At 45.9% G+C, this 21,233-nt stretch overlaps 1 protein-coding gene across 1 annotated transcript in view; it reads right to left on the bottom strand.

Annotated features, from left to right (window-relative positions):
* The window catches only part of SHC3 (SHC adaptor protein 3), a 174,480-nt gene that overhangs the window by 73,595 nt on the left and 79,652 nt on the right, over nucleotides 1-21,233 (bottom strand). The window contains exons 3-5 of the mRNA XM_057723384.1: nucleotides 11,140-11,203; nucleotides 8,601-8,720; nucleotides 4,979-5,032 (exon numbers count right to left, since the gene is read on the bottom strand). Coding sequence (XP_057579367.1) covers nucleotides 4,979-5,032; nucleotides 8,601-8,720; nucleotides 11,140-11,203 — 238 coding nt within the window. The remainder of the gene's footprint in view (nucleotides 1-4,978; nucleotides 5,033-8,600; nucleotides 8,721-11,139; nucleotides 11,204-21,233) is intronic.

Genomic DNA, 21,233 nt, shown 5'->3' with positions numbered 1-21,233 from the left:
TGACATTTTCAACATCCGAAAAGTCTCAGGCGGGCAACTGGTAAAGGTCTCCCTCATTGCTGTGGATATTTCCCCAGTGGGCTGCCTTAAGAGGACTCCAAGGTCATTGATTAGCTCCCAACGTTTTCAGCATTTGCAAGATTCTCTGTCGTGAGTTCCTTCATTGTGAGTCTCTATGGGCAGAGGAGGCGACCCCTTCTCTCTCTACAGCGTTGCAGAAAACCCTCTAACTCGAGAGGAGAAGAGGGAAAGGGAGCATGGGGATGGGGGTGGGATCCCATGGGTATAAGCACCCACTGCAGGGAGTAGATGGTGCAAGGCACTGTTCCAAACATCACTGCCCTGAAACTCACAACCACCCACTAAGACTAAGAAGGGAGAGAGCTCTTCCGGCAGCTCTTGACATAGTATTGGGCTGCTACCCTGGGGTCATTCTCCAGCAGGCAGTCTGTCTAAGCTTTTTCCTCTTCCTGCTCAGGCCACTATCTTTTGGTGTCTTCACAGACTGACCTGGGAAAGGGAGTGGGAGACTGTCAAACCAACCAACCTGGCTTCCTGTCATTTCATCAAGGAAGATTTGGTTAGAATCTGAAGCTATCGGCAAAAACAAGGATTGTAGCTTGTAATCACAGACACTCTGCCTGGATTCAGGAGATGTGAACAACAGAAGTGGCCTTAGGGAGCACTCGTGTTTCTCAATCTGAGATCCATGGAACCCTAGGGTTGGGTAGGTATATTTTCCAGCGTCTGAGACATCACCAGAATCTCTTTTTATGGTTTCATTTCCATGATAATCTTGAAAGTTAATACAAGAACATGAAGGATCACCCGAACGACAATTGTGTCATCAAGCTCTGCATGCAATTTCAGTACGAAGATTTTCAGCGGGGTTTCCAACATTATGGGTGTCAGGTTTTTAAAGAAAAGAACAGTCAGACTAGGTGGCTTTGCCCCACCCGAAGCAGATTAATGTCACATTTGTACACAATGATGTACGACTGAAGTGTTTACTTGAATAGAAGAAATCAGTGGAAGGAGTGAGTCATCCGGCGCTTGCAGCAGTAGAGAGATGCAGACCTCAAAGGCTTCTGCACCATAGTAGCCAGTTTTAGAGTCACTTTGGGAGCAGAGATTTAGTTTCAACAAAACTTTACTCATTGGGACTTCCCTGGTGGCGCAGTCATTAAGAATCCGCCTGCCAGTGCAGGGGACATGGGTTTGATCGCTGGTCCAGGAAGATCCCACATGCCTCGGAGCAACTAAGCCTGTGCGCCACAACTACTGAGCCTGCGCTCTAGAGCCCGGGAGCCACAACTACTGAGCCCGTGTGCCACACCTACTGAAGCCCTCACACTAGAGCCCGTGCTCCACAACAAGAGAAGCCACTGCACTGAGAAGCCCATGCACTGCAATGAACTGTAGCCCCTGCTCACTGCAACTAGAGAAAGCCCACATGCATCAACGAAGACCTGACACAGACAATAAATAAATAAATAAATAAATAAATCCAGGAAAAAAAAAAACTTTACTCACTGACTTTACTGCGTTTATTTGTACTTAACTTCCAAGTTTGATTGGGGTTTACAGCTCAATATATAAATATAAGGAGTCTATACATAATTTGTTTTTGTACATATTTGGGTAACAAAATGAATTTAAGTCCACACTAGTGGCATATACAAGGAAATTCTTCTTTTTAAATTCTTACCCCAGTCTGAGAAACGCTCCTCTGGCTCCAAGCTAGGGAAGGAAGACTAGGCAAGAGATGTGATGTGTCCCTGTCACTCAGATGATCAATGGCCAAGCCAAGGACACAGCTTTTCTGATGCCACTATTGATGCATTCCTGGCACAAGGGGGGAGGGTATGGATGTTCAAAACAATGTTCTTGACATCACCCGGTCACACAGTGAGCACTCTGAGTTCCAAAGATGGGGCTGCCAAGTGCTTGTTCTGTATTTATCCATGTCTGTTCTCACTCCCCAGGTTTTTCTGAGTCTGACCATTATTCTGGCATTCTTTTGGTGATCTTTTAAAACTGCTAATAATAGTAGATTCTAATCGTAGTATGCCTTTTTTATTGTAGGGATTAACAGTGTTTTCCAGTCTGTCTTATTTGACATTTCAAAATGCCATTTTCTTACCCAGTCAACTGAGGCACAAAGCAAAAAGTATATGTACACTTAGCAGCAGAACAAGGAATAGAACCTAGAATTGTTGCTTTTATTTAAAACATCTACCAATTGTAATGGTTACAAATAAATGTGGAATAGGAACTCAGGCACAATGTGATATGCATTTGAACTGGTTAAAATAAAAAGTAACCAGGCTTCCTATTCCCTGGAATCATGACATTTTCTGTATCAGAAAAAAAAAATATCAAAAGTTATGTATTACTTTAAGGGTCACCGAATGTTTCCTTTTTTTTTTAAGAAGAGGTGATGGGGAAAATTGAAAATAGTTCACAGATCTTTGTTCATCCTGGAGAATAAAATAATTTTAACACAGGACAATGTATTTGGCTTTCCGTTTTCTAGTTCTCTGCATCTCTACTCATAATGTCATCATGAAGATGGGGTTTGACACAGGTTCTTGAAAGGAGCTATTGATGCAGCCATGCAGTGTTTCTGCCTCATTTTTCAAACTGGGTTACCTTTCAAATTTAAGAAACTATGGTTCCAAGAATCACATTAGGCTAGCAAGTAGACAACCTCTGCAAATTAACTAGATCGGTTACAGATATAAGTACAGATATGTGTATATGCGTGGTATAGGTAGAGAAAAAGTGCGTATACATGACTAGATGTAATCTTCAGAAATACTCCTTGGATGGGCTTGATTATGGAAGATTTACATTTTCTTTGTTTTATTATTATTATTTTAAATTTATTATTTTTTTGTTTTTTGGCTTCATTGGATCTTCATTGCTGCATGCAGGCTTTCTCAAGTTGTGGCGAGCGGGGGCTACTCTTCATTGTGGTATGCAGGCTTCTCAGTGTGCTGACTTCTCTTGCTGCAGAGCATGAGCTCTAGGCACTTGGGCTTCTGTGGTTGCAGCACGCAGTCTCAGTAGTTGTGGCACTCGGGCTTCAGTGGTTGCAGCACGCAGGCTCAGTAGTTGTGGCACTCGGGCTTCAGTAGTTGCTGCGAGGCATGTGGGATCTTCCCGGATCAGGGCTCGAACCCGTGTCCCCTGCATTGGCAGGTGGATTCTTAACCACTGCGCCACCAGGGAAGTCCCAACTTCCACTTTCTCAACATACACCTCAATGGGATATTTCATTTTGCAATGGAGCATAAAAAATTAAAGGATTGGAAAGAAAGTAAAGGAAGGGAAGGAAAGGAAAAAAGAAGAGGAAAGCATCCTGGAAGACTTTTGAAAATTAGACCCTAAGTATGAAATAGGGCCAAAGCCAGTGGAACCCACTGAATGGGATGTTTAAATAATGCTCTGGTCATCCTGTGACACTTTAGCAGAGGTTTAAGGGCAAAGAACCATCTGCAGGTTGGCCAAATCTCTCTCCTGCCAGTGCCCTTGGCTCGAGGATCTGAGACAGGGTGATGTCTGGAGCCTCTCCCTGCAGCCCGCATCACCCCAGCCGGAGCACGGAGTGATGCTGGGGAGATAGGAGTGATGCCTCCTTGGAGGCTGCAGCAGGTGGGAGAGGGGAGGGCAGGCACGGGCTTTCCTGTAGCTAAGACACTGGGTGCCATGATCATACTGTCCTTTGGAAACGTCGAGGCTGGAGCCAGCAGTGGAAATCACTCCCTCGATCTGGCTTTCAATATGCAAACAGCAGTTCTACAATCAGGTTACTCAGGTATGAGTATGGGAAGAAAGGTATAGGAGTTAAACACAGGGTGTAGGAAAAATCCCCTTCCCCTTCCCAGGCTAGAAATAGACAAGGTCCCTGGCCTTGGGATAAGGGGTAATATAACGCTCTGATTACTCAGGCTACCTTGGACCAGTAAACTCTTACAGAAAATCTGAGCACTGCCTACCAACAATTTGACAAAATAATACAAACAATAACGATAACACAAACACTGCCCTGCTTGAGGAGGAAGTGGTTTTCTGAGTCCTGCCTTTCCCGACACTGAAACTGAATGCTGGCATTGCGTCGTAGAATTCCTGACCGAACGTGGGGAGCAAATCCCCTTGTTACTCCAACTTCTTAATAAAAGAAGCCGTGAAAACTAGAACATTTTCCTTCTATTCTCTATCCTCCCTCTCTTTCTCTCTCTATCTCTGCAACTCCTTCCCTGTTGGCAAAGGAAATCATTAAAACACTACAGTGTGTGTAAAATAGATAGCCAGTGGGAAGTTGTTGTATAACAAAGGGAGTTCAACTCAAGGATGGAAGATGCCTTAGTGGACTGGGATGGGGACAATGGGGGGGACTCGAGGGAGGGTGGGGGTGAAGTCAAGGGAGGGAGGGAATATGGGGATATGTGTATAAAAACAGATGACTGAACTTGGTGTACCCCCCAAAAATAATAAATAAATAAATAAAATTAAAAAAAAAAACTACAGTGTGAAATTTGGAGAGAAATTTCAAGTATTTATGAATAAACCAGACTAAGTAAATTCACAGCCTTTGAAAACACTTAAACTCCAAACACAGGGGACCCCAGGGGAGAGCCAATAGAAAAACAGGGACAAAGCAGGACTGGCAGAGTCACGCGCACACCTCGGCAGCTTGGGAAACCAGGGAGCTATGTCATTACCCCTTAAGAAAGCCAATGCTTCAAGGATTTTTGACAGCTTTTAACTACTGAAATAAAGTTTAATGGTAGTCCTTGTCATGGGTTACCCCTAAAAATAGTGATACTCAGGAAGAGCTTACGAAAGGGAAGTGAAAATAGCTGGTATCACAATTAACTTTCTTTATAGGGCCCTGATAGACATGCTTTTGAAGCAGGGTCCCTTCTCAGCAATTCTGACAAGCACAAGAGGAAACAACTCCAAGGGCACTTACCGGGTCTCCCCCAGAGGCAAAGGAGATGGACTGCATGTGATGATTCGCTATAATCTGCCAGGCCCAAAACAAGAAACGAGATGCGCCGTTATTACCCTTCCCATGTCTTGGAAAACCAACTGTTTATTGGCAGGCAATACAAATCAACGAGGTTTCCTGAAAATTGGTAAAATTCGTACCCAATGAAAATAACAATTATAAACGGAATAACAACAGATAACCTTGAATGAACTTTCGCAGAGTCAGCGGCTCATCTAACTGCTTTGCCAGCATTATCTCATTGAAGTCTCACAGCAGCCCTGTGTGGTAGGAACTGTGGCAACTCCATTTTACAGATGGGGAGGCTGAGGCCCCCGAGGGCTAAGCAGTTGGCTTCAAGCTCTACAGCTAGTAAAAGGCAGAGCTGTGACCAAACACAGGGGGCCTTAACAACCACTCCTCTTCGAGAAAGAAAACGTCTCACCCACACACCAAAACATTTCAACTGCGCAGTTTCTGTGTCCAAAGACATATGGGGACTTCAGTACAGACCCCATAGTTGGAGCGGAGGGATATGTGGCTGTCCCCTGCTTCACCCTGTTTGTATCATGAGCACATGAATTAGAAAGCCTGCATCCAAGATCAAAATTGGTGCCCTCTCAGGCACTCTTGTAATTTATCAATTTAAAAACCAGCGAGGATGTTCCAAGTTAATTTTAAAATAGGAAATTTCCATCAGCATTATAAACTGCAGCGTACAGTGGAATTCAGTAGACACTGAGTAAATTAGAAGCTGCCCTAAATTTAAAAAGCTACAGAAGCCTTCCATGCTATTTTTATCATTTTAAAGACAATGTAATGACATTGAAGAAAATTTCCGGGGGTGGGAACAGCACTCTTGTCCGCATCCCAGCATAAGCAGGTTTCTCTCTGCACAGCCCCCTCAGGCCCTCGCCAGCAGGCAGGCAGAATTTACAGTGCTGTAATCCTACCATCCAAGGGATTTTTCCAACCATGCTCCAATAAAACTCAAAGCAAAACTATAACTGAATTACAAGGTAAAATGAGATATTTTTAAATGCCTACTTCAGGTGTTGGCACTTGCAAAACTACTCAGAAAAACCTGAGCCTATAAATGAATAAAAACAAGGAGTCTAGCTCTGTTGCCATGTCCCCACACCCACCTGGATCTAACTAATAGTTGCCCTTTGCAGCTTTCTGAATCCTGCCTCTGGTCCAGGGGCAGAGCACTCCCAGGAGAGCAATGAGGACACAGCAGTCCCCAAATGATGACAAACTATGGCTTCTAAAGCTGTTCGTTTTTGTTTATTGAATTTTTTCTTTATTTCATTTTGGATCCTAAAGCAGCTCGAAAACCGGGGTTTGGAAATCAAAGTGGACACAAAGACTTAAGAAAAAACTGGAAATCATATTTGGTCAGTATGACCATTACTGTGTGATTGCATGTTGTCCCTTTGGGTAAGATAGAAATTGAAAAGGAGAGTCCGAAAATTAGAGCTAATTAACTAAAGGATATATTTTGCTCTGAGAGTATTTCATCTTGTTTCTTCTCCTTGAGAGCTCTGGAAAGGAGAGCTAGCATGGCCTTTCTGCTGTATCTCTGGATTGGGAAGGGCGTGCCCACCTGGTCTCCTTCTCAGTTCGCTACAGTCAGGCCCTTAGCTGGGGAGAGGCTGAGGGATGTGAGCTCTGGCTCTCGCCAAACCTTCCTCAGTCTGTGCTCATGTCATCTGAGCTGGCATGCCCCAGGCATCCCCTCAGCCCAGCATGCCCTCCCATCCCCCTAAGCCACGGGCAGAACAAGACCTGGACATACCTAACCAGCCCCCACCCCCGGGAGGGGAGGGCCAACCATGGGGACAGCGTCCTCTCTGCTCTAAGACGCTGCCTCTCTCTCTTTTTTTTATTTTTTGAAGTGGGACATGAGGTAGAAGGGGAAATTTGGAGATAAGGTCTCACAGAATTGAGGACTGTGGTCTGAGGATTCCTAGAAGCAAACAAAAGTTGCAACAGCCACATGGAATAAGGATGGAAGAGAACTGACTTGTGGTTGCCAAGGGGAATGGGGCGAGGGGGAAGGATTGGGAGTTTGGGGGTAGCAAATGAGAACCATCATACGCAGGATGGATAAACAACAAGGTCCTACTGTAGAGCACAGGGAACTGGATTCAATATCCTGTGCTAAACCATAATAGAAAAGAATTTTTAAAAGAATGTGTATATTTATTTGTATAACTGAATCACATTGCTGTATAGCGGAAATGAACACAACATTGTAAATCAACCATACTTCAGTTAAAAATAAAAAGAATGGAAGAGGGCGTGTGAGGGCAGTGCTGAGGGGACCCACTTCATCAGCTTCCATGCCCAGAGCGTGGTGCAGCCTGAGCCACCACAGCTGGAGGCAGCTCCAGAGAAAGGTGGGCCCTGTCGCATGTTCTTAATCTACCACCTGACTGGTTACCCATCCCTCAGAAGGGCCAATGAGAAAAGACAAGGAATCATCCATCAGTTGTGTGAGAACAAAGAAATGGAGTGAGACGTGGCATCCACTATGTCAAAACACAACCCAGGCGTGGGTTCTTGTTTCTATGTTAGATCTAGAATTTATTTCAACATCTTGGGTTGGGGCAGAGCTGGGGTGGTGTCCCATTCATCCTAAATGAAGCTTGGGATGCTGCTTGCTTACCTGCGGAATATGGAAATCAATAAACATGAATATGTATAGCAACATGAAGGTACCCCTGGGCATCCCTGGTAACACACTGCCAGAGTCGGGAAGTGTGTCATTCAGAGGTCTGTGGATTGCCCGTCCTTCTCCGTGCAGGCACATCCGAATCCCAGCTTACACTGCTGGCAATGGAGGCCCAGACTGAGCAGGGCAGGTGAGGGAGGGCTACATCCCACCTCCCAACTTTTCACCTCCTTTGCCTTCTTTGGCATTCATAACTGCCCTGTTGGTTCCAGGACAGCTACTCATACACCCATTTTCCCAGCTAAAGGAACCAACAATCAGAGAAACTTAGGAGATAGGCACTGCAGAAAAACTCAGCTATCTTAACAGAATTCGCCTCAATAAACATCATCGCCCCCACCTCAGTCAGTAAGGACCCCTTCCACACTGGACATGCCACAGATGTACCATAGTGCATCAACCTGTCAACTATGAGAGGACCCAAAATAAAAACCAGCTAAGAAATAAAAAATACTCCCAATTAAACTATGATGTACCACCATCTCAAAGATGATAAATGTGAAAATAAAATGTGGGCTGGAGAATCAACAAAATACAGTATGAAAGAAAACAAAATAAGTCAAGGACATTGAAAAGAGACTTTTGCACGCACACACACAAACACACACCCCTCTTTTTACACTGTAAGTAAAGTGATGATTTCATGTCTTATCCTCAAAGAAAAAGGAAATTTATAGCAGAATTCAAGAGACCCAATTCCATCCATCATTCTTTGGGCAACCTTTGGAAGTGGCCAGAGTTTGTAGACTGGTGAAGATTTTACACACATGTGCTCCGCAGGGACCCAGTAAAGCTGGAAACGGGAAGCCCTGTGCAAGAGTCACAGTCTAGGGGCTCTGGGCAGGGCAGGGCTGGGCGCCTACAGACCTGTTTCGAGTCGGGCGTCCGCAGGTTCAGGCTGGCGGTGGATATGGTCAGGGAGATGCTCAAGCCCGCAAACTGGAGGTTGCTCTTGCCCAGGATGCTGGACAACATTTTGCTTGGAGGCTGTGAAATCAAGCAGCATTATTTTAGCTTTCCATTCACGGGAGGCCGCACTGTCAGAGCCTCTATGCTGTTCCATCTACCACACCTCCAACCTCCACCGTCCCCTCTCATCAGGCACGTGATGGCAACGTGCCAGGAAAGAGCTAGGAGGGTGGGATCTGACACTAACACACGAATTCTAGAGTAGAAGTAGGCAAACTGTAAAGTACCTGATGTGCACACACCGAGATGAGGACCGAGCGGGAAGGTCAGAGGTGTCAGCCCACCAGCCAGCTCAGGTGGCAATGTGTCTCATGGGGTCACGCGTAAGCCCCAGGAAGGCACCACATGCCAGGGTCTGAAGATTTACAGTCTCAGAAACCAGTTTCATCCCACCAGGAGTCAAACTACTCAGGATCAGACTGAAATGGACCAGCTCATGGGACTGATGAGCAATTAATGGTCCAATTAAAACCCGGGGCTCTGGAGCCAGCACCAGGATGGACAGATCCGGTTCTGCTTGAACCAGCTCTTCAGAACTGTCCTTGGCACAGGAATAGACAGGCTGCCCCTTCCTTCCTTTTCAGATTAGAACATACCCTCTTTTGAGATGCAAAATTAACATTAGTTCTTAACTAGGAAGGCACCCTTTCGAATCCCCCACCAGAGCTATTTAAAACTAGAGATGCCTGGGCCCCGCCCTGGAGATTCTGATTAAGCATACCCAGGGTGGAGGCCAGAAATCGACATTGTTTCCGCCACCATGGCCAAGAGGACTGTGAAGGAAGCCAGAGACTTGCTGGTTGGGTACCACGAGGCTATGAAAGAGGAGGTTCCCTATCTCTGTTCTCAGACACCCTCCTAGTTCCTGTATTCAAGATTCCGGAGGCTTCCCTGGTTCTCTATGTCCCCTGTGGGCTGATTGGAACATCTAGATGAGCCTTCATCCAAAGTTCTCTGCCTGAAACCCAGTTGCTCTGCAGGCTCACAGATGTCTCCAGGCTATGAAGACAGAGCTGACCCGCAGCCCTGGGGGCAGCAGAGGCAATCACACAACCTGCCTCAGAACCTCGGACAGACTCAGAGATACTCACAGGGGCGCGCTCCCACCATTCAGTCCAGGCATAGAAAAGTCCAGATGGTGGGTATTTAATTACATATTCAATTGACACTTAAGGAAAGAGTTTGTCTGCGCTTTCTCTTAATCCAGTTTTCTTCTTCTGGTCCAACCACCTCTGGGATGAAAAAGAGTCCAGGGGCTGAACGCGCAGCCTGTGGAGCCAGGCGGCCTGAGCTTGAGCTCAGCTCCACCACCTTCTCTCATTGTGGGTTCTCATCCCTGTGCCTCAGTTTTTATCATCTGTGAAATGGGGATATCCAATGGTGTCCTAGAGCTGGCTTGTGCCAGCGCATGAGAGACAATTATTAAATTTTTAGGAATTTTATGAGCTGGCCATTAAAAAGAACTGCTATTAAAAATTAATTTAGGTAAACTTACAATTAAATCAATTACATTTAAAAAACAAAGAATAAATACTCAAAACTTATCACTTGCTAATTATTGCCTCATTAGCTATTACCTATGCTGTTCAGGTTACTTAGGCCCATTGCATGTGGTGGGGACACTGTGTAATGGTGACCTACAGCACATCTCCTCCCAACTCCACTTTTGGAATGTCAGGTTAGAGCTTCTAGTCGCCCATGGTGGAAACATTTTTTGCCACTGAAACTGGCAAACACAACAAAGTCAGTGCTTCAATCTCCACCTCCAGCCCCAAGAGCCTATTGCTAAATTTTTACCAGCACACCACTGAGGGCATCAACCACAAAGACTTGTTCTAATGAAGTGAATTAACGTACATAAAGGCTGAGAAGAACTCCTGGCCCTGGTTTACGTGTCTTTAGGTATAGGCCTGGGGTGTTTACTTTGGCAACCCTATCAGTTAGCCTTGAGAACTAACTGCCCTCCTCAACCATGTGGCAAAGAGGGAATCTAAGCTTTTTGTTTTTAAAAGTGACAAGAGGCCAGGACGGGGAGGGTGGGGGGGTGGGGGGGGAGTCACGGAAGGGAGGGGATGTGGGGAGATGTGTATAAATACAACCGATTCACTTTGGTGTACCTCATAAGCTGGTACAAGAGTGTAAAGCAATTATATTCCCATAAAGTGCTTAAAAAAAGAAAAAATAAAACAAACTCAACCATGATCATCTTCAAACAAACAAACAACAAAAAAGTGACAAGAGTCACTGCGATTTACCCCCCTTTAAACCAACGGCTGTCTCTTGGTTCCCCACCACCAGCAAAAAAAATAAAGTGACAAGAGCCAGGCCACGGAAAAGAGAAACTGAACAATTGTGTGTGATTAAGGATGCTGAGTGGTGACAGAAGAGAGAAAAAGTAAAGGAGACAGAGGTAGACACAGAGCTGGGAGGACTGTACCTTTCTCTTCCTGAAGGCTCCCTTGGCTCCAGGGACGGCTTCGCAAACCCGGCTGATGGCTTCCCTTAAGAGAACAGTAAGAGAGATTCATTTTACCCCATCCATCAGGATTACATAACCCAGACGCTCTACACGAGCAAAAAAACAAGACTAAGCAAACCACAAACCACGCATCTTAGAGCCTCTGACTGGCAGTATCCTAATTCTTCCTGTTGCTGTGGTTGTATCCTAAGGGTGTGATGTGTATGCATGCCACCCTGTCTTTTTCTTTTTTTAACGTTTGGTTAAGATGACGTTTTAGAAAATCAGTGCCCTGAAGTGCTGAAATGCACTATTCTGGATGTTTTATCATGGCTGTGGTCGTGGCACGAGGCCCAAAGCTAATCAAGCATTGCTATGGATCGAGATCTTTCTGAAGTGAGTCAGAATGTAATTAAAAGAAATTTGGTCCTTTGAGTGTTATTCCCAGCTTGTACGGTTACTAAATATCATAAAATCAAGAGGATTTTGAAGGAGGAAAGGAACTCCAGGGGTATGCAAATGAGCCAGAAATGAGGCTCTGTGTAGGCATTTCTAAAGCAGCTACAATGTGCCGGGCACTGTGCTGAGGAAGGAGGCAAGGAGCATCCTAGGTACCAAGGGGGCCTGACAGGAGGACCAGCTGCAGAGGGTCTGATCCACAGGTCTGCCCGGGGCAGGAGGGCATGGGAGCAGTGGGAGGCTGCTACGTTCCAGATGTTGGAGGCTGGGAGGATGTGGCTTGAACAGGTGCTTAAAAGCAAGCATAGCTCAGCTTTGTGACTCAGCCTCAGTGAGAAATGATGGGTGATATGCCAAAGGCAGCTCCAAAGTCAGGAGCTCAGAAAGGAGCCGGGTGAACTTCTCAACTCCCACACGGGGAAGGACAAAATAGTAAAAGAACACAGAAAAAAAAAAGGAATTGAGAGCAACACTGAATGATAAAGATGATGGGTCCTCAGAAACATTCCGCAAACTTTCTCAGCTGAATACTTCTTTAAATTATTTTCTGTCATCTAGAAAAATAATTACTGTCACAATATAGTGCTTTTAAGAGAAATATGACCTTGTCAAATTAGGTAAGAGACTATCAAGATAAGCTTCACATTTGCCATTCAATTCATTGTACAGAGAGGAGAAAGAAATACTATTCTAAAAGTTCAAATGCCATAAAAACTGTAGATTATGAATCACCATGACTCAGAAAAAGTTTATTTGAAAGAAACAAATGTTTTTTGATTTTTATCCTTGGTCATTTATTTTTTAATAATATTCTAAAAGTGGTTCTATCAGAATGTTCATCCAAAGTATTTTCTAAAGGTAAATTCCTTATTGAAGAGAGTCAAATTGTTTCTCTAGAGAAACATGCAAGAAAAGCATCTACATTTTATCTGTTTAACTTTTTAAAGTTTGATGTGTGTCTGCACTGTGCTTGCTATGTTAAATGATATATTTAGCTGAGCAAAGCAGCTCAGTCTCTGATAGTCCCAGCAGGCTGGAAAGACTTTATTTGGTGAAACGTTTCCCGTAAGTCATTCCTTAAATACCCCTAGCAAGCATCAGATTTCTTTTCCCATCCACCAACATGGAGGATAAGAGAGAAAAAAAAAAATCAATCTTGGACGACAGTCTTCAAAAAGGAAACTTCAAATGTCTAACTTATTATATGGGTTACATATCATCAAACATCTAAAGTAGTCAGGCCATCAAGCTTGGGCAGGAGGCCTTGCTACGCACTACGTGCCACTCTGGGAGAAGGAGGTGGGAGCACCAGTGAGCATTAAGAATGGGTGTGTGGAGAAAATGCTGCACATAATAAACATGGTCTATCAAACAAATCCTCCCCCAGAGAGGTAAGCAAGCATATCAGGGCACATTCAGAGACTCAACCTTTTGGCCTTAAATTTTGCCAATGTAAGACATTCCAGAAATTTCTCAGAGCTCATGGACTCAAGAAAGTCCTAGGGATCCCCAGCCTTGTGAGCCAGCCTTTAAGAATCCTCAAGGAGGTTTGCGAACCAAGCTGCTTTTCAGAAGAAAATGCTCTCCTTTCATCATTGGCAGAAATTTGTTTCTGATGCTCATATAACTTTTGTGTGTGGATTCTCATTTCAAACAGGTTGACGGTATCTATTTCTGTTTGAAATAGAACTGTGACATAACTATTAGTAATTGCAATAGTTAGATGACTGAGATTAGTAACTTGAACTCCAAAGTCTAATTTAAATGTAACCATTCTTATTGTCCCTCATTACTGCTTAGCAGAGTGCCGTTGGGTGAGCAATACTATTTTAACTGGTTCATTTGGCAATAATTATCTAGCTTTGTATAAATCCATTTACTCCCAGTTTGAGCATCAGGTAGCGATTTTGCCCTGTCTTCAGTAATGGAGAGTGCTTCCTAACATTCTGTCCAGTAAGACCCTGTTTGGTAAGCCAAACCATGACCCTGGAGTTCAGTTAATATGAAAATGGAATACTTGGCACCTCCAGAATCATCTGAAAGTAACTGAAGCCAGCCCCAAGTGCTAATCCTAACTTCCTCGTGAGGTCACCACCTTCCCCTCTTCAGTCTAAAATTCTCATCATTAGAGCCAGCACCTTTGACATTTAACAGCTTTTTCATTGGGATACAGTACTGGATGCTTTGCAATCATGCAGCAGCATCTCATTGCTACCCACCCAACCTCCCCAAACACATACACACACATGCACACACATATTTTACAGACTAAAACAATAAAAAAAATAGGACATCTGGGTTATTTCTACACACATTTGCTCATACTCTAGTGGGGGGTGGTGGTAGTACAACAACAAACTCATATAATGGCAAATTGCAGTCAATTTCATGAAGAATCAAAAAGGATAGATACGTAGAATGTGCAGATAAGTAGAACATGCCACCCCTCAATATGCCTCTCTGGTATAAGGATCATTTTGAGCCAAAGGCAGTTGAGAAGAAGCAGATACAAGAAAAGCTCCCTGCACGTCCCCTATTTGCTGAAAAGCAGGACATAAATTTGTAAAAGCGTCCCCCGCCCCTCTCTACCAGGAAGGACAGCAGTTAATCAGTGCATGCTTTAAGCAAGTTTGTTTTTCTCTTGTTAATCTGTCTTCTGTTAGTCTAATTCGCAGGGTCCCAGCCAAAGAACACAGGCGGGCAGAGCACAGAAGTTTTTTTCCTCCCCTACAGAATAAATGCTGTAATGTATGTCAATAGCAGGAAGAGTTACCCCCGTCAGTGGCATTCAAATGCCTGGGCAACTATCCAGGAAAAAAGCAAGTTGAGTTCCTATCTTAAGCCTTACAGACAAATAAATCCTAGACAGATCGCAAATTTAATTTGTTTGTGATGAAACCATAAAAGTACTAAAAGAAAACTGGGAAGACTTTTTTTTAATCTCTGAATCTTAGAATGATACAGAAACCATAAAAGAAAATATTGACACAATATCATAAAAATAAAACTTTATGCATAAGAAAAAGATGGTAACATTTCACAAAGAGACAATTGTCCTAATATAAGCCAAGAAGGGAAACATCAAAAAGCCAATGCAAAATGAGTAAAAGATACGAACAAAGAGTTCACACAGGAAATAAATGGCTCTTGAAAATATGAAAAGATTCTCAGCTTTACTCATAATAAGAGTACAAGTTAAAGCCTATACTAAAAGTCAATTTTCACAGCTGAAGATTTAAGCTTGATAAGACCTTGTAGGTAAAGTATCTCGCATCATTGAGAATGTAGCCTGATGCAGTCTGCGTAGGGGCAGATTGGTCATATCCCTAAGAAACCCCTTTCATCCAGCAGTTCTACTTCTAGGAATGCATCCTCTAAATACTCTCAGTGGCCAGAATATTCACAGACACACTATTGATTGCAGTAATGTTTATAATAGACTGATGTGAAACCGTCAACATCTATCATGGGGCCAGTTCAATAAATCATGGTACCTCCAAAATACGGACCGTCAACAGCATTGTTGATGATGTCCTCTCTACTCTCACCCCCATTTTCTTCCTCAGCCCCCTCCAAGCCACTCTTGTTCCCACTAACTGTCCCTGCAAAGTTGACAACACCCTCCCTGGCACGAAATTGACAGGCAATCTACTTGCCTCACTTTCTTGACACACTTCTTTTTTCTTGACTTCTTTGATCCCACAGTCCTCTCACATCCTCCACCTTCCTGGGTGCTCCTGGTCAGTTTCTTGCCTTCTCCGTGACTCTACCACTAAGTCACCGAGAGCCCCAAGGATCCATTCCACCCACCTCCTCTCTGTCCTCTGTGTGACCTGGATGAGTGGACGGTACAATCTGAGAACAAGTTCACTGCCCCAGCGTCTTCTGTCTGAATCCACTCGGGGGCCAGCTCCTCCCTTGGCCTTGGATGAAGCCCCAGGCATGCCCCACATCTAGTCCACTCACTTCCAAAGAAGAAAATGTCTTCAGTAACTTACAACCTACTCCATTTTCCGATTTCTTGTGCTAAAAATACTCAATGCTAGCATAATAGTAAAAGCCAAGAACATGATTTAAAGCTAGAGCTCTCCTCCCTCCCTTATCACTGCCTGGGACCCAAAACCTCCCAGCGGCCCAGGAAGGAGATGCCTTCCAACCTTGGCTGGGGTGGGGGTCTGGGCGTGCATATGAAGAAGTCAGGGAGCACTGAGTGACACGGACAGCCCCCGGGGCTGGGCCCTCTGGCCAGGGCTGAGGTTGGCAGCCAACTCCTCTCACAGCCACTCTCCTTGCTCCTCCCCCAACCCCTGGAATATCTGGGTGCCTGTGCTGTGACATGGACACACCTTCCCCCTCCAGCGTCAACACTCACGGGGTAGCTCCAGCCCCTCGCTGCCAACACAGCCCCAATCTTTAGCAGAAAGCTTTCTAGGGTGGGTCCAGTGGGGTCAGTGCCCGTTAGGGTGCCTCCTGCCCACAGCACCTTCCATCAGCAGGAGGTAATTTCTCCCCAAACACACCCACTCCTGCTTCAGGTCTCAGTGTTGTGGTCCAATGGGCTCCCCAGGATCTGGGGGACACACGCCAAAGTCAGCGTCATCTTCTCAAAGCCCCTCACTCTATCGGAAGCCAGGGGGAGCCACCTGGCCCCTCCCACATTATCAGGGTAGGGATCACAGGACACAGGACTCTAGCCAAAGAAATCTGCTCCGTAATTCCCAACCTCATTCATTATACCTTCCAGGTGAGTATTGGACACATAACAGCAAAATAGATTGCCACACCCATCTCACCTTCCCAAGCCCTGCCTGGGTGGTCCCACATCATAGCCCTGCTGGAGCCATGCCCTACCTTGGACCTCAGCTAAACGAAGACAAAGTCTAATTTTACTCTGCAATTACCTCCATCCACTCCTGTTTGAAGGTGTCTTATTGCCTCTAGCTCCAAAGGCCTTATTTATGTTCATCTCCAGCCTCACCACCTCCCAGGAGGTTGGTACCAGGGTTTTATAGACAATTACCACGTCCAATTGATATCTCCAGGTCACTGTCTTAGAGTCTTCTCAGACAACATTTTCAAAACAAGCCTTGACTGTCCCCACCGAAAGCGTTCCTCCCCTGCTCTTCCCATGGCAGAAAAGAGGACCATGGTCCAGAGAGTTGCCCCCACCCCACACCGAGGGGCTGTCCTTGGTCCTCCCATGCCACCCCCACACCAAATCCATCACAGCCCTGACCACCGTGGAGAAGACAAAACAGTCTGTGTCCTCAAGAAACCTACAGAGCAGTGGAAGAGACTAACAGCTCGTGGAATCATCTAGAGAAGACGGAGCCAGAGCACGTGCACTATTAATTACAGGAGGGCAGTTCTGTCTGTCTCTCAGAGAAACGAGAGGGCAGGTACACCCAGTCCACAGAGAAGCCTCAGTGCTAAAGGAACTGGAACCTGGGGTGGTAGAAGACCTCAGGAGAAAGTACATATTGGAACCAGGGCCAGAGGAGCATGACAGGCTGGACGTGTAAGGAGCAGCCTCATGGAGCGGTGGGTGTGCAGGGAAATGACAGACTGCTTCAGATTTGCAGAGGGCCAGGGAAAAGAGGCACAGGAGTTCAGAAATCAATCTCAGGTCCGAGAAGCATTCAGGGATGCGCTGAGGGATGACAAAAAACAGAGGTCTTTTAAATAGGGCTGATGTGATAGAAATAGGACTGAACAGACATTAACCGACCAGCCGTGTGCCGGACGCAGGGAGCGTTGAGAAACAGCAGGCAGGGAGACCCCTCCCTCCCCCCACTCCCCCGGCCCGCCCCCGGCCTTCTGTGGTGAAAGTGACGATGAAAAGACAAGAAAACGGCGAGTTGTTTTCTCCCATTTGGAGTAGAAAACCCGCAGGCCTGCCTGATCGTGGCAAGTGGCATGCAGGGTGGGGCCATAGACGGCTCACTCTCACCGTGGGGACAGCCTCTCCCCCTCCCCAAGGATGCGGAAAGCGGCCCATTATTTCTGACCATTATCTCACTATCACGAGACACAGGTGGGCAACGTCTGAGGGCTGACACCCAACGAGAAGGGGGCCAGGAGGCTGCCAGCCAGGGTGAGAGGGCACGCAGGGGCGCAGGGCGCTCAGGGGGCCACGTAGAGCAAATGGCTTCTTCCCAGCTTCATCCACGCAAATGGATCAAAACTTCCCAGCACCTACATCCAAGTATAACCAAACCATTCGGCAGACAAACCAAACCATTAGGCATCAAAAATACCTCAAATTTAATTTGTCAGTTTCACCAGAACAGATTGAAACCACTTAATCTTCCAACAACAGGTATGTTGCAAGCAGAAGCAGAGCCATGAATTTTGAAATCTGTGCACCCCTTGAAAAATCAGTGAGATGGGATTGACATCTACACACTGCAGTACTTAAAATAGATAACCGACAAGGACATACTGTAGAGCACTGTGAAGGCTGCTCAGTATTCTGTAATAACCTAAATAAGAAAAGAATTTGAAAAAGAATAGATACATGTATCTGTATAACCGAATCACTTCGCTGTACACCTGAAACTAACACCACATTGTTAATCAACTATGCTCCAACATAAAACAAAAAAATCAGTGAGATGCCAAAGCAAGTTCCCTAATTGTCATAATTTTATGAAGTCACCTATGCCATTGTTATTCTAACATTCCCAATGCCTGTGATTTGCCCCAGACACACATACACAGTAGGTGTCAACAAATACTGGTCAATGATTATTAAACAGATGCAAAAAAAAATAGTATTCTATAATTTCTCATTTAAAAAAAAAGACCAATAGGAAACTAGAAAAGAGATTCCTTAACCATGCTGTACAATGTCTCACAAAATGAAAGATAAACCCTTGGGCTTGCTAAAAAAATACGGATCAAAGAATAAAACCCCCAAAATAACACTGAAGCTAACATTGCTAATGCTTTAAATAACAAAAGTTCACTCAAGGTCACAGGTGGTATCACAGACATCTTTGTTTGAGAGAGCTGGGACTGGCTTTATTCTTAGGAACGCTTGCACTGAATTTTCTTTTCTGTTTTAAAATTCTGACTGTTGGGTTATAAAAGGTTCTCTGCTTCCAGTTCAATTACTTCAAGATACTGATAAGCCAATCAAAGAGAAAGTTACACCTCATAATTGCTCTTTTTGGCAGGTGCAATTTTATAAAAAGCCAAGTTCTCAGATAATAAGGATGGGTCCACCCAGCCGCACTGTGCTCCTGGCAAGGTGATACCACTTGCCTCCAGGGCACCAACCACCAAGTGGCTGAATGGGGCTGCCCGAAGCAGCGTGGAATCCACAGACCTTGGAAATCCTGCATGTATCTGTCTTTACTGCCAACTTTTTGGAGAGATGCATCTTCTGAGATCAAATACCACAAGCTTTAAAGAACCCAACTCCATTGAAATCTGCTTCCTTATAGCAAAGCAGAAATACAGGAGAAGCAAGTAAACCTGACCCCAAAGTCTCTGACCCTTTGGATACATACACCAAAAACACAAGGTGACCTTACATTTGTCAGGCTCTGTTCTACGTGCTTTCAAGGTATGGCCTCATTTAATCCGCACACATCCTTGGGAGGTTGGACCACTGATGCTGCTTTTATAGTTGAGGAGATGGAGGCACAGAGTAGTTAAGCAACATGCCTGAGAGCATACAGCCAGCAAGCACCTAAGCCTGCTCAGAGCCCAGGGAGTGAACCCACAGCTATAGGACCAGGCTTCGTGGGAGGTCCAGGAAATGCACACTAATCTATAAGTGCTGATGTTGTGTGGGTGACTGGGAGGCTGTAGGAGGTAGGGAGGGGCCTGTTTCCATACTCCCTGGGAGAAGCCTGGGTCCAGAATTTCCAACCACATCCCATGAAGGTCGGACAGGCCTCGGTCACAAAGTCTCTCTGTGGCTCTAGTCTTGACTGAACCGCCTAGACCGAGACCAAACACCTGGTCTTCCTTCCCTCTGTCCTCTATGTCCACTTTTCTTTGTAAAATGGCAGCTACATCACCGTGGGTGTCCCTTTGGCCAGGCAGCTCAGACACCTAGGCCGTGCCTGCTCCTGCACCTTGCTCTCTACCGACCGCAAACTGGGACCCATTTCCCCATGAGATCTCTCCCTTTAGGATCCTGTGGGTGGATGGATGCAGCTAAAAATAGGCTCAGCCAACAGGAGGCTCTCCAGTGCAGCCCCGCTTAACAATCCTGTGCCACACACAGACACATCCTTTGTCACTATTTTCTGTGTATCATGACATCTTGAGATCTTAAAGAATCTTTCTAGCTGAGGAGAGACCACCCCTCTGGGCTTAGTCAATTCTTTGAGACAACAAAGGGCCGGGTCCAGAGCACCTGTGACATGCAGTTTAACCAGTCCAGGGCCAGGCCGCCTCTCCCAGGCCCCTGCACCCCAGAGGCAGCATTCCACTGCTTTACTCATCCCAGGACCAGGCGCCAGGCAACTGGGACCAGGCCTATAGCTCAGAGCCTGCAGCAGTCATTCAAACTAGCCATCCTAAAGTGTTCCTCCTGCTCTGCCTTGCCTTTCCCGTGGAAACGCCAGTAAAGGCTCTGGCCTAAGCCTCCTGTCTCCTGTCCTCTGCCTCCCGCACAGTCTGGTGCTTCCCCCATCCGTGGCTCCCAACATCAGGTAGTACTGGAGGGCGGGGAGCTCATGCCAGCCTCACAGCAACTCAGGGGGCCGTCTCAGTCTCACAGCTCCTCCTCTCTACTCTTGGGGGAAAGGTGGGAGACCCCGGGCGGGCATCTCAGTGAGCTCACCCTTTCAGGGCAGCTGCTGGGGCTAGCGGAAGAAGGGGGGAGGAGCCCTGGGGAGCGCGAGGGGAGGAGGAGGGGAGCGGACGGAGAGACACGGGACACCCCACGCTCCCGCCTCTTTCAGTGGTCCACTTCACTGGTCCCAAAACATCCTCTCTGTCACCATTTTATCAATAATAAAACAACAGCAGATTATTATATAACTCTAGAAGACGAGCAGCGTGTAATACAGGAAGCCAAAGTACAAATTCCAAGAAATAAATACTCCACAGACACAATAGGTTGTTTTTTTTTTTCAAAAATAAGTTTAATTTCAGGCAAGAGCGACAAGGCAATCAGTCAAAAGGAAGACCCCTCGGCCCTGTGGGAAAGGACGGGGAGGTCCCCAGAGAGGTGCGGAAGTGCAGGGCAGGGGGCAGGGCAGGAGCCCCGCGAGGGAGATAAGCAGGACAGCCGGCGGAGAAGTGGAGAATTCGGAGCGCGGGAGTCAGCACCCGCACGTGGACCGCAGAGGTGGCGAGGGGCGCTCCCGGGGTGTGGAGGCCCCCTTCCCTCCGGGTCCTCAGAAAGTGCCTTTCAGTGAGAGCACATCTGCAAAGCAAGAGGAAAAAATGCTGGTTTGATTCTTCCTCATGTGTAAATGCTGTTAATCCCACCCCTTTCTGTGGGAGGCACCATCACGGTGGTGTTTCTTTAGACAAGGTGCATTTCCCTTCTCTGATCATTCAACAAGCTCCATTCGTCATAGGCTGCTCTATCTGGAGAGAATTCCTGTCTTAGCCCTCTTGTCTGACTTTCTGTCCCTATTTTCCTGTTT

The sequence above is a fragment of the Hippopotamus amphibius genome, chromosome 2, assembly GCF_030028045.1.
Source record: "Hippopotamus amphibius kiboko isolate mHipAmp2 chromosome 2, mHipAmp2.hap2, whole genome shotgun sequence".
Classification (NCBI taxonomy): Eukaryota; Metazoa; Chordata; class Mammalia; order Artiodactyla; family Hippopotamidae; genus Hippopotamus; species Hippopotamus amphibius.
Note: the sequence above shows the minus strand (reverse complement) of the source record. Positions and strands in the feature narration are given on the sequence as shown.